The 13,325-nt window shown below is 43.1% G+C and overlaps 1 protein-coding gene across 1 annotated transcript in view; it reads left to right on the top strand.

Annotated features, from left to right (window-relative positions):
- Npepps (aminopeptidase puromycin sensitive) overlaps nucleotides 1–13,325 on the top strand; it is a 74,752-nt gene that overhangs the window by 16,160 nt on the left and 45,267 nt on the right. Inside the window, exon 3 of the mRNA XM_003467065.5 lies at nucleotides 12,702–12,779. Within this exon, the coding sequence (XP_003467113.2) occupies nucleotides 12,702–12,779 (78 nt within the window). The remainder of the gene's footprint in view (nucleotides 1–12,701; nucleotides 12,780–13,325) is intronic.

Genomic DNA, 13,325 nt, shown 5'->3' with positions numbered 1-13,325 from the left:
CCAACATTTGACAATTATGAATAAAGCTGCTAGAAACATCCGTGTGCAGGCTTTGTTGGCTTAAGTTTCCAGTCCATTGCGTACATCCCAAGGAGTCTGACCCCTGGACCACAAGTTAGTATGTGTTTAGTTTTTAAGAAACAGCCCCTTGGTCTTCCAAAGTGACTGTGTTTGCATCCCTGCCCCCAGAGAGTGGAGAGTCCTGTTGGTCTGCGTTCTCACCAGCACTGTGTGTTGGTAGTTGTTTGGATTTTGACCATTCTAGTAGGTTTGCCCTGGTACGTGGTTCTTGTTGTAATGTAACTTTCCTCGGCGATGTAGGGTATGGGGCATCTTTTCATATGCATGTTTGCCATGTTGGTGTCTTCTGTGAAATGTCTGTTCAGACCTTTTTTCTTTTCCTTTTTTTGTTTCTCTCTGTCTCTGTCTCTGTCTCTGGTTCTGTCTCTGTCTCTGTGAGATTGTACCTGTCTCTTCATTCGTTTTGAGACAAGCTCTTGCTGTCATCCAGACGGCCTTGGACTCACTATATAACCTAGGCTGGTCTCAAACTCAGGGCAATCCTCCTGTCTCAGCCTCCTCAGTGCTGGAATTACAGGCATGTACCACTATGCCCAAGTTTTTCTCTTTCCTTCTTCCTTTTCTGAGACCATCTTACTATGTTGCCCAGCCTGGCCTTGAGCTCCTAGGCTCAGATGATCTTCCTGCCTCTGCCTCCTGAGTGGCTGGGCTAATAAGCATGCACTAGCATGCCTACTTTTGTCTATTTAAAAGTGGGTTGTTTGTTTTCTTAATGTTAAGGTTTAAGAAATTTTATATACTTTGGGTAATATAGTCTTTTATCTGTTACCTTTTACTAATATTTTTTCCCATTCTGTGGCTTGCCTTACCCTTTTTTTTTGGTTTGTTTTGGTACTGGATGTTGCCTCATCCTTTGGATGGTGTTACAGAGCAGAACTTTTAATCTTGAAATTCGAGTTACAGATTCTGGCTCATGGATTATGCCTTTGGTATTGTATCTAAAAAGCCATCACTGTACTCTGAGTGACCTAGATTTCCTCTTGTATTGTCTTCTGGGAGTTTTATATACTTCTGTGTTTTACATTTAGGTCTGTGATCCATTTTGAAGTAATTTTTGTAAAGAGTATAAACTGTGTGTATAGAGTTTTTTTTCTTTTTTTCTTAAATATAAATGTCCAATTGTTTTGCATGATTTTTGTTTGTTTGGTTTTTTAAAACAAGGTCGTGCTGTGTGGTTGAGGTGTGCCTTGAAATCACTGTGTAGCCCAGCTGGCTCCAGATCTGCAGCAGCCCTCCTGTCTCAGTGTCCCGAGTGTTGGGATTGCAGGTGTGAACCACCAAAGCTGGCTAGCGTGAGCCCTGACGAGATTTTCCATCGTATTGCCTTGGTCCTCTGTCAGACACCAGTTGACCACATTTCTGTGGGTCGTTTCTGGATTCTACTCTGATTTATTCTGTCTGCTCTTTCACTGGGACCACATCGCGTACCTTTCCAGTAAGCATTAAAGCTGAGCGGTGTCGGACCTCTTTATTCTTTCGTGCTGTGCTGACGCTTCTGGGTCTTTGGCCTCTCCATGTAAACACTGGTTAGTTAATTAGCATTCGTTTTTGACACAGAATCTTTCTGTGTTGTCCTGGCTGACCTTAAATGCGCACTGTAGCCCAGGCTGGCCCCAAACTCAAGGCAATCTGCCTGCCTCGGTGTCCCAAGTGCTGGGACTACGGGGTGTGCCACTACGCCTGGCCAGTTTGTCAGTATCTACAAAGCCTGCTGGGATTTTGATTGAAATTGTGTTGAACGTGGCAGTCAGGTTTGGTGGAACTGATAGGGTAACCACTTTTAGCCTGTCTAAAACAGGCTGAGTCCATTCTTGTTTATTCATAGTTTAGGCTGGCCATGAATGCACTGTGTGGGCTAGGCTGGCCTCAGATTTGGGGTGGTCTCCTGTCCCAGCCTCCTGAGTGCTAAAATTACAGTTGTGCACCTCCATACCTATCTTCTTAGTTGTTCTTTTAATTTTTCATCAGAGGTTTGTAGTTTTCTTCACGAGTCATGTTATCTTACTAGACATGTCTAAGTATTTCGAGTGTCAATGTAAATATGTACTATGCCTGGCTATAAGGCCTCAAGTAACAAAAGACATTGTTACTGTTATTTTGAATGAACTGTTACTGTTAGCCCTATTAGGAAACATAAAATGCATTTATTTTATTTTCTGATCTAGAGAAGTCTTTATGTAGATCTGAATGTGAACTACATAGTTTTCTTTCTCACCACAGAACTTGTTTTAAAATTTTTTGCAAGACAGGTCTGTTGGTAACACATAACCAAAGTTTTGCTTATCTGAGAAAGTATTTCTTCTCTTTTAAGGCTGTTTTGACAGGATTCTAGATTACTTGGTCATTTTTGAGAAGTTGGATATAATTCTGATTTTTGCTCCTCTTTAGGGAAAGTATTTTTCCCTTCTTAACTCCTTTCAGAATTTTTTCTTTAGTTTGGTTTTTCTAAAGTTTGAGTCTGATGTGCCTAAAGGTTGCTTTTGTTTTGTTTTTGGCATTTATCCTGTTTGGTCTTGAATTTCCTTGGTTTGTGGCTTGATGTCTGACATGAATTTGGAGAAATTTTCAGTCATTATTGCTTCAAATATAGCTTCTGTTCCTTCCTCTCTTTCTTCTTTGTCTCAGAATTCTTGGGTATTCCGTGTAGGGTGTGTGTATATGTATGTTTTCTCTTTGCTTTTCGGTTTGGAAGGTTTTTATTGTTATATCATTAAGCTCAAGAATTCTGGTAATATGCTTATCAAAGGCATTCTTGTGCCAAGGATATCGCTCAAGCGCATAAGCACCTGCCTGGCAAGTGTAAGGACCTGAGTTTGAGTCCTGGTACCAAAAAAAAAAAGTGGGAGGTCATTCTTCATTTCTGTTATAATGTTTTTATCTCTGGTACTCTGTTTGATTTTTAGAATTTTCATCTTTTTATTTAGATTGTCCAGCTATCCTTGCATGTTGTTTACTTTTTCCATTTAACCACCTTAATATATTAATCATGGTTTTTAAAGTTGCCCTTCTTGACAGGGAGGGTAGCAGATGGCTGTAATCTCTGCACTTAGGAGGCTGAGGCAGGAGGATTGCCAAGAGTTTAAGGTCAGCTTGGGCTCATAGTGAGTCAAGGTCAGCCTAAATTATACAGTGAGACCCTGTCTCAAAAAAGCAAAATAAACAAAAAAGAGCTGCTTTTCTGAAGATTCTGTGGTTCCTGCCTTATCTGACTTGCTCTTCTGTTGACTGAATCACATTGTGTCTTTTGCTTTATAGTCTGTCTCTGTAGTGTGCATGTACGGGTCCTTGTGTGAGTGCAAGCGTGCCTGTGTGACTGGAGGTTGGACCCAGGGCGTGCCACGAGACTAGGCTGCTTCCCCAGGCCCCTCATAACTTTTTCTGTTGAACTACTGTGTGATGTACTCTATGGAAGGCACTTTAGCCATTCATTCTGTTGTCCCGGGTTTAGGTCTTGGTTTTTGATGAGCCAGTTCCCCTGTGCTAGGAATTCACTGAGGTGTCTCAGATCGATCCCCTCTGGTGAGACAGGGTGGCTTATTGCCCATCTCACATGGGCCAGGCTAGAGGGTGTCATAGGTGGGTTTCTTTCCCTGTCCCCAGGCAGATGAGGCTCTGCTAGAACCCCACCAGGCTAGGCTTTGGGAAACCACTTTCTCTAGGGGCTAAACCTTGTGCAGAATGCGTGCTCTCTGTGTAGTTACAGGTTGCTAGTGATAGAATACGCGGTCAGAGGTGTGTTGCAAGGCAGTTGTGTTCTTGTGGGAGTGCTGTAGAGTGTGCTTATGCAGTCTAGGTGGCGTGGTCTCGTGCTCCCTGCTACGCGGTGTAGCCTGTTTTACAGTTACCTTTGTTTTCATTTTTGAGTGTTTGTTTCAGACATGGTCTTGTGATGTAGTTCAGGCTGGCCTTGAACTCATTGTCACTGAGGCTGGCCTCAGACTTGCACAGATCCTCCTGCCTCAGACTTCTGAATACTGGGGTTACAGGTATATACCACTGTGCCTGGCACTTTTTTAAACTTTTTGTTAAAAACTAAGACAAACACTGTTGTTATTGTTCCTGTTGCCCCCCTGCACATCTGCTCCCACTGGAAGGTCTTTAGGGGCACTAGTACAGGGAGATGTCATTTGCAAGTGTCTTCTCCTGGGTACCGTGCTTCCATTGGCCCTTTTTAGGTGTGAAAGATTGGGTGTATCCTACTTTATTTTACTTATTTATTTATTTAGTTAGTTCTTTTTGAGACAGGGTCTCACAATGTAGTTCAGGCTGGCCGTGAACACACTTTGTAGCCCAGGGTGACCTCAAACTCACAGTGATTCCCCTGCCTCAGCTTCTCCAATGCTGAGATTACAGGGATGTCCTTCCATGCCCAGCCAATTGAATGTATTCTTAAATGAAGCCTACCACATTGTCCAGAAATTATACATGTTTCAATTTATGTTAGATGCTTCTGAATTTTTTCTTTTCTTTTCTTTTGTTATTTTCTTTCTTTCTTTCTTTCTTTTTTTTTTTTTTTTTTTTTTGTGCTGGGGATTGAACTTATGACCTTGTACTTGCCAGGCAGGTGCTTGTGCCACTAAGCTATATCCCCTGCCTATGTTAGATACTTCTGCGTTGAGGTCTCTTTTGCAGGCTGGGCATAGTAGTGCAGGCCTGTAGTCCTCACACTCAGAAGAGGATCACCAACAGTTCGGGGCCAGCCTGGGCTGTATAGTGAGTTTAAGGCCAGCCTGTATTACGTTAGCGAGACCCTGTCTCAAAAAGACAAAAAGGAAAAAGAAAACCATGGTGTGTGCGCGTTTGTGTATGCTGCGAGGGGTTGCACTGAGATGTCCTGTAGCCCAGCGTAGCAGGGCATGTGTGTAATCCAGGAGTGGGGAAGGCTGAGGCAGGAGGGGTGCAAGTCCAAGCACAGCCTGCAGTTTAACAACTTAGTGGAAGAGTTTTCACCGAAAACCACAGTCTCCAACAACACCACTAAGAAAGCAGAAAACAGGAAGAGTTGGGGAGCCAGTGCAAAAACACTAGTGCCACACCAGAAATGTACACATGCACATATATAGGAAGCAAAATTTAAAAAAAAGAACCAAAAAACCCCTTCCTGCATGAATGTGCAATGTATTTTGTGTCTTGTCACTTTTTATTCTTTACTTTACATTTTTTACTCTTAAAATATTCTGAGATTGGAATATATAGGAAGTCCCCAACTGTGTAAGACTCACTTTGTCGGTTTTGAATGAATGCAGTTTATGAATGTTCTCCCAGAATCCAACTCATTTGTAAGTTAGGGTTGTACTGTGTGTGGTGCAAGTAGTGACATGCCATAGTTAAATTGGCTGCATTATTTTTCCTTCTTTTTAATTAGTTAATTAATTTTTGTCTTTTTGCAGTTTAGGCTTGCTTTGAACTTCCTTTGTGGCCCAGGGTGACCTTGAACTCACAGTGACCCTCTTGCCTCAGCCTCCCAATACTGGGATTACATGTACATCCTACCATACCTGGCCTGTTTTTCCTTCTTAGAGTGACACAAAATATTGATATGGGTTGCAGCGGTTGGTAATTTAGATTAAATTAAATGTGATAAGCATATATACCTATCTTTGGGGGCAGGATATAGCTCAGTGGCACAATGCTTGCCTAGCAAGTACAATGTCCTGAGTTCAGTTCCCAGTACCCCTCCTCCTCAAAAACCAGAAGTCACAGCTGTCCTTGGCTTTTTTTTTTTTTTTTTTTGAGACAGATTCTTGCCATGTAGCTCAGGCTGGCCTTAAATTCCTCTCAAGTGCGATGATTTCAGGTGTGTACCACCATGCCAACTCTTTATTTGGCTTTTAAAGAAAATCATCAGAGTTTGGAAAAATGTTTATCTCAAAACTAAATATTTAAAGTATTCAGTAAATACTATTTGCTTACAACAATCTATTCCTTAAAACAAATCTAAAAACTTTGTTATCTAGAGCTCTGTTAGACAGTACTTTTTTTTTTTTTCAGTGTTGTAATTGAACCTAGGGGTTCAACCCCTCGAATTCAGGACCTTGCACTTGCTAAGCAGGCGCTTGTAGCACTGAGGTAAACACCCTGCCCAAAATGTGCTTACTTTGTCCTCAGTTTTGGAGAATATTTTTGCTGGCTGTGGGTTTTTTAGTTTGCGTTTATTTTCTTTCAGCCCCTGCAGTTGGCCCATTGTCTTCTGACTCCTGTCTTTTCTGTTGAGAATTTAGTGTATGTGGTGTTACCTCCTAGTAACCCCTCATCAGTTGAGAGTGTCATGTTGAAGTGATTTAGTGCGCCTGACCCACCGACAGCACAGCCTGGCAGTCAGTCTGTCGGGCTGTAAAGGCTGGCCCAGGGCTGCAGCTCACTGTCTGCTGGTGTCTCTCAGAGCATTGTGCATGTGTCTGCTAGATGGGGAAAAGGTCAGACACTTGTGTTTTAAGATGGTCTCACTGTGTGGAAGAATTCAGAATTCTAAGGGTGATTTCTGTTGTATGCATGTTGCTTTCACTATTGTAAAGTTGAAAAATCCTAAGTCGAACTATTGTAAGTTAGGGACTCTGTATATTCTCACTGATTCTTTGAAATAAGGCCTTTTTCTCTGTCTTCTTTCCTACTCCAGCTTTTTATTTTCTTTTTTCATTTTTGGTGCCGGGCATTGAACTCAGGGCCTCATGCCTGCCAGGCAAGCGTTGCGCAGCTGAGCTATACCCCAGCCCAGTGCCAGCTTTGAGGTTCACTGAACCTAGAATACACTGCAGTACTGACATGGTGATGTTGGGACATGTGTGCACACACTGAAGCTCACCAAGTTAACGTGACGAGCATACATGTATCACATGTGCCCACTGTCCTTCTACTTGTGAGGCTGAGGCTTGAGAGTGTTCAGGACCAGCAGTTTGAGATCAGCTTGAGCGAATCAGTGAGGTTCCACTAAGAAAACAAAACAAACAGTGTCAGTTATCTCTGCAAAGTGGCCACATGGTCTTTCATAAGTCTTTCTCTGCTCTCTCATTCCCAGGCAATCAGTGATCTGCTTTCTGTTACTGTATTTTTTTCTGTCATTATAAATTGCAACTAGGCTATGTATATTCTTTGGCTTTTGGTTGGCTTCGTAAACAGCATAATATTCCCTTTCACTGTGTGTATGTCAGTATTTTGAAACGTCAATTTTATTCAAATATGGAGAAACCAACAGACCAGGAAACAAGTGCTGTTGAAAAGATAGTTGATTACTTGTGTTTTCCAAGAGGAAAGTGCACGCCACACCTGCAGGGCCACATGGAAAATCACAGGGCTGTGAGGAGATAGGGTGAGAAGAAAGGCCGGGCGGCTGCCTCCGTGCTTCCTGCCCGCACGAAGGTCACGTTCTGGGTACGTCATGTAAGCGGAATTCTGCAGTGTGCCTCTTTGTGGCTGACTTGTTTGTGTTAATGTCCTCGCGGTTCATCAGTGTTACAGCATGTGTCAGAATTTCTTTCTTGTTGAACCTGGATGATATGCTTGTATGTATGTATCGCATTTTCTTTGTCCAGTCCTGTCCTGAGAGGCACTTGGATTGCTCCTAAGTATTGGGGATTGAATTTAGGCCTTCACACCGAGCTACGTTCCCTGGCTCTTGCAGTTACTTATTTTGAGACCTTGTCTGGCTGAGTTGTGTGGGCTGGACTCAGACTTGTGCTCCTCCTGCTTTGGTCTCCCAGAGTGCTGGGGTTACAGGCATGCATCTCATCTCCAGCTCTTGACTGTGATGAACCATATGGCTATAAATGTGGGTCCGTGAATAGCTCTTCAAGACCCTGCTTTTAGCTCTTCTGGGCACACGTGTGGCATTTGTGGATCTTACAATAATTTTTCTTGAGTTTTACAGGTCACCATAAGAGTTTCTCTAGTGGCTGTGTCATTTTAGATTCTCACTGACTGTACAACGAGGGTTCCGTTTTCCCCATTCCCTCCCTCATTCATTTATTCTGTCTCTTTCCTTTTCTCTCTTTCTCTTTCCTATTTGGCCAATCTAATGGGTGTCAATCAGTGTGTGTGTGTGTGTGTGTTTTATCAATTTATCAATGTGGTTTTGATTACTATTTTTGTAATTATTTGATACATGGAGCTTTGCTTTGCTTTTCATTTTGAGTCATAGTCTCACTGTAGCTCAGGCTGGCCTCAAACTCATGACCCTCCTGCCTCAGCCTCCCAAGTGCTGGGATTACAGGCATGTACCACCATGCCTGGCTTGAACATCCTTTTTGTGTGCTTTTTGGTCATTTGTAAATCTTTGGAGAAATGTCTATTTAAGTGCTTGCTCATTTTTAAATGAGGTTGTTACTTTCTTACTGAAATTGTAGAAGTTTGCATACTCTTTTACTCTCTTGATACATGATGCTATGCAATTCAGGTTGGCCTTTAGCTCACTTTGTAGCCCAGGCTGGTCTCCCACCTCAGCCTCTCCAGTGATGGTATTACAGGCCGTGAGCCACCACGCCCGGCTCCACCCCATTCTTTTTGAAACAGGGTTTTACTGTGTAGTTCAGGCTGGCCCTGAACTCGCTTTGTAGCCTAGGCTGACCCTGAACTCCCAGGGAGAGTTCTCCCTCAGCCTCCTGAGTGCTGAGATTACAATTGTGTGTCACCATGAAATTTTTAAGTTTAATGTACTCTGATTTCTTTCTTTCTTTTTTCTTTTGTTGTCTCTGCTTTTCATATCCTATGAAGAAATCATACTGTGGAGGCTGAGGCAGGACAATCACTTCGAGTTTGAAGCCAGCCTAGGCTACATAGAGGATCCAAAGTCAGCTGGAACTACAGAATGAAAGCCTGTTCTAAAAAGAAAAAAATCATAGCAAATCCAATGTCCTGAAGGATTCTTTTTCTGTCCTTTTCCACTTCCTCTTTTTATTTTTTTGGGACATGGTCTCCCTGTATAGCCCAGACTGACCTTGAATTCACAGTGACCTCTCACTTGCCAGGCAGGCACTTATGTCACAGAGCTAAACCCCCAGCCCTTTGGCTCATTTTTATTGTTTTTTTCCTGGTGCTAGGGCTTGAGCCCAGGTTCTTCTATGCTAAGCTATAGCCCTAACCATTTTTTGAGTCAAGGTCTTGCTGAGTTGTCCAGACTGGCCTTGGACTTGTCATCTTCCTGTCAGCCTCCCAAGTGGCTAGAATTACAGGCTTGTGCTGCAGTCCCCAGCTGGACTTCACTTTGAGTTCATTTTTATATATGGATGTAAAGTAAAGATCCCAGCTTCATTCTTTTGTATGTATACCCAGTTTTCCAAGCACCATTTACTGTGACATTTCCTTGGTGTCATCAGCTTGGATGGCTGGAGAGCTGCCTTGGGTTTGGTGAAGCACACTTGTGGGGGTGTCTAGGGCGTCCTGGAGCTGTAACCTTGGGGTCTCTACCTGGTCTCTGGACCCGTCCTCTTTGGGACTGTTCTGCTGCCCTGGTCCTGGGCCGCCATGAAGCAAGTAGCTGAGCCCATGATGCCCTCCTGCCCACATGCTTCCACCTGGAGCCAGATGATCAGAGGCGGGAAGCCCTGATGCAGTGAGCAAAAAGGGGTCTTCCCTCCTGGAGCCTGCTATCTGGTCTCTGTAAGGAGGAGTTGACTAACAGTTTGTGCTGCTGCTGTTGCGGCAACAGCAGCTGTGCTTCTCAGGCTGGTTTTGAGCTCACTGTGTGACAGTGAGCCTCCCACCTCAGCCCCCAAGGGGCGCTCCACTGTGCGCAGCTGTTAATACAGTACTTTATCTTGCTTTGTATGGGCAGGAGGTGTGTGGTGTTTAACATGGAGCTGCAGTTTAAAGAGTCCTGTTTTATTTTGTGGGCTCACTGGTTTTTATTCAGGTGGTCTTGTTCCTCTGATAGAGTTTGTTTGATTGGACACTAGGTAGTGAATTAGGAGAGTTATGTGGGCAGCATCAGACGGCATTGTCTTCAACTGGAGAGGAGTTTTTGTTTCATTTTAGAGTCCCTGCTACTTGGGGAAACCTTTTTCTATTGTCTCAGTATTAGGGTTTCTGAAGTCTCGTGTATCACTTGTTACGCAGTCACTTCCCAGGTTCTGAACCTAAAGCAGAGGGCCAGTTTTCAATGTCCTCAGTCTTAGTGGGCCCTGGATTCCACCTTTTTTTTTTTTTTTTTTCGAGACAGGGTCTCACCATGTATCCCAGGGTGGCCTTAAACTCACAACAGTGATCCTCCTGCCTCAGCCTCCTGAGTGCATGTATCATCACGCTTGTCGTGGTTTCCAACTTTTGTCTCTCAGCCTCTGAAGCATCTGTGCCAGCTCAGCAATGATCCCAGAGCAGGAGTGGCCCAGAGTGCAGAGCTTCCTCTTTCTGGGACCTGTCCCCTTCTTCCTCCCAACTTCCTTCATCTTTCACCCTTCCATACTGTGTTAAAGAGACATCCCTCTCCCTCTCTGATTTCATTCTGAAGTCAGGTGAGGGGAAGGACAGTTTACATGATAGAGGCCACCACTACCTGATATGAAGTCTGTAACTATTCTACAGATGAAGAGATGAGCTAAGGAAGAGTATAATTCCAACCCAGGCGTGGAGGTGCATGCTTATCATCCCAACACTTGGGAGGCTGAGGCAGGAGGAGCACCTTGAGTTTGAGGCCAGTCTGGGTTATGTAGTGAGTTCAAGGCCAACCTGAACTGCATAGTAAGACCCTGTCTCAAAAAAAGAAAAAAAGAAAAACCAAAACAACAACAAAAACCAACAGATTTTGGCTTTATAGAAACACATGTGAACTATAATGAAGCTATAAGCATTTGAAATTTATTGAGATATAATCCACATATTCCCCAATTCATCTGTTTATAGCAGATAGTTCAGTGAGTGGTATATTCACAGAACTGTGGAGCCATCTGCAGAACCAGCATCTTTTAGAACATTCTCATTACTCCATAAAGAAAGTACCCGTTAGCCATCACTGTCTGGGGACCATTCATCCCTAGGTAACCACTGACCTGCTCCCTATCTCTTGATCTACCTGTTCAGACATTTGTGTGAATGTACAGCCTTCTGTATCTGGCTTAAGTTGGTACAGTAGTTTCAAAATGATTCATGCTGTAGTTCATATCAGTGTTTCATTTCTTGTTAAATACTCAATTGTGTGGACCCCCACATTTTATCCATTCACCAGCTGGTGGGCATTTGGGTATCAAAAGCCCAGCTTGGAACCACTGTATGTAATGCTGCCACGAACACGTATGTACAGCAGTTGGCCTTTCTTTCTTTCTTTTCTTTTCTTTTTTTTTTTTTTTTTTGCAGTACCGAGGATTGAACTCACCACCTTACACTTGCCAGGCAGGCGCTTATGCGGCCGAGCTAAATCTCCAGCCACAGTTGGTCTTTCTTTAGGGCGAGGAGTTACTGAGTCACATGATAACTCTGCTTAGCCTTCTGAAGAGCACCCTCTGTCACAGCTGTGCCTGCCACTGTGGCTGTGGTGGGGAGTGGGGAGCAGTGGGGAGTGGGTTCTTTGCCTGGTGGTCATTGATGCTGAATGTCTTCCACATGCTCGTTCAGACCCCTCTTTGGCCTGCTTGTCATTGGGATGGAGAGGGAAGTATGTGGTTGGAAACTTGTCTTCATGGCTTTTCCTTAATGTGTCAGCTAAGCATGCTAAAGCAGCAGTTAGATAAGCAGTCTCATGCTTCACCAGGCGCATGCCTGTGATCCCAGTACTCAGAAGGCTGAGACAGGAAGATCACTGCAAGTTCAAGGCCAGTTTGGGCTACATAGTAAGACCCTGTCTTGACCAGAGATTGAGGGGCAGTTTCTTCATACTCCTGGGAGAGAGTTCAGTTCATTGATGCCTTAATTTGATCCACACATTTTTTTGGGAGAAGGGGGTCTCATTATGTAGTCCTGACTGGCCTTAAACTTGAACTTGCTTATGTAACCCAGGCTGGACTCAAACTGACGGTGATCTTCCTGCCTCAGCCTCCCACGTGTTGGGATAGCAGGCTTGGCCACTGGTTTTCATCTTGTTTGTGTAAAATGCAGAAACAAAAGAGTTGTACTTGAATATGGCCGGTGTCTCAGTTTGAATTACCATCTGTGCTGAGGGAATGGAACTTTCATCAACATCAAAACGGTTAACACCAAAATCCTGGCAGCTTACGAAATGAAATGAAATGAAATGAAATGTTCATGAGTAAGGGAGACTGCAGCATAGAAAGTACCAGACCTGGGCATGGTGCTGCAGGCCTGTCATCTCAGCACTCAGGAGGCTGAGGCAGGAGGCTTACTATGAGTTTGAGGCAAAGACTGGGGATTTAGCTTAGTACGGAGGTCTTGGTTCAGTCCCTATTACTGCAAAAAAAAAAAAAAAAAAAAAAAAAAAAAAGGGAGAAAGGGGAAAGGAAAGGGGTTAATTTATTTAAGGAACATATTTAACTAGGTCATGTGCCTGAAAGAGTTTCATTTAAAACCATGCTTCTGTTAATAGGATTCTGAGATGAATATTCATTGATGAATACTGATTTATTAGGTGAGTGTCCTGTACTGCTGGAGACTTCACTCCGGAAGTGCTAATGGCTGCAGTCTACATTTTGGCTCTTCGGTTGGATTGGATCTGTGAAGCAATTTTTTTTTTTCTCTTCCAGAAATACAAGCCACAGGGTTTAACTATCAGAATGAAGATGAAAAGGTCACCTTGTCTTTCCCTAGTACTCTCCAGACAGGTAAGAGATGTGGCCTGGTGAATAACGGCACCTTACTTCTTCTGGGGAAGCTGATTGTACGTCTTTTTGCTCCTACTGTTGTTAGCAGGTTAAGTGTTAAGAGATAGATTTTTTTGTTTTGTTTTGTTTTGTTTTGCTTTTAAATAAAAGAGTTCATTGCAACATTTGGGGCATTAGAAGATGTTTCCCTAAGAATCCTAAATTATGCAAAGCAAGATTTTACTTCCTGTTACTTTCTATTCTCAGGCAAACAAAGAAACACACCAACTAGGAAAACAGGATCATTGTAGTGTAGAATTTAATGCATTGTTTCTGTTTCAGCTTTTTAAAAACACTAGCTCCATCTTCTGCTATTTGAGCTTCATTATCTGAGGTGAAGGTTTCACCCAGTTTTGATACATAACCAGAGATTAGACGAGCAGTGTGTCAGTGAGAGCTCGGAAGGAAAGATTTCTTGACATGTTATCAATATTAGATATAATAAAATTATATTAAAAGCATATTATTAGATATGATAAAATTATATAACTAAAATAAAATATAATA

Source organism: Cavia porcellus, unplaced genomic scaffold, assembly GCF_034190915.1.
Source record: "Cavia porcellus strain 051 isolate PalLab524CR breed Dunkin Hartley unplaced genomic scaffold, mCavPor4.1 scaffold_6, whole genome shotgun sequence".
Taxonomy (NCBI): domain Eukaryota; kingdom Metazoa; phylum Chordata; class Mammalia; order Rodentia; family Caviidae; genus Cavia; species Cavia porcellus.
The sequence above is the reverse complement of the archived record's forward strand: the minus strand, read 5'-3'. Positions and strand labels throughout refer to the sequence as shown.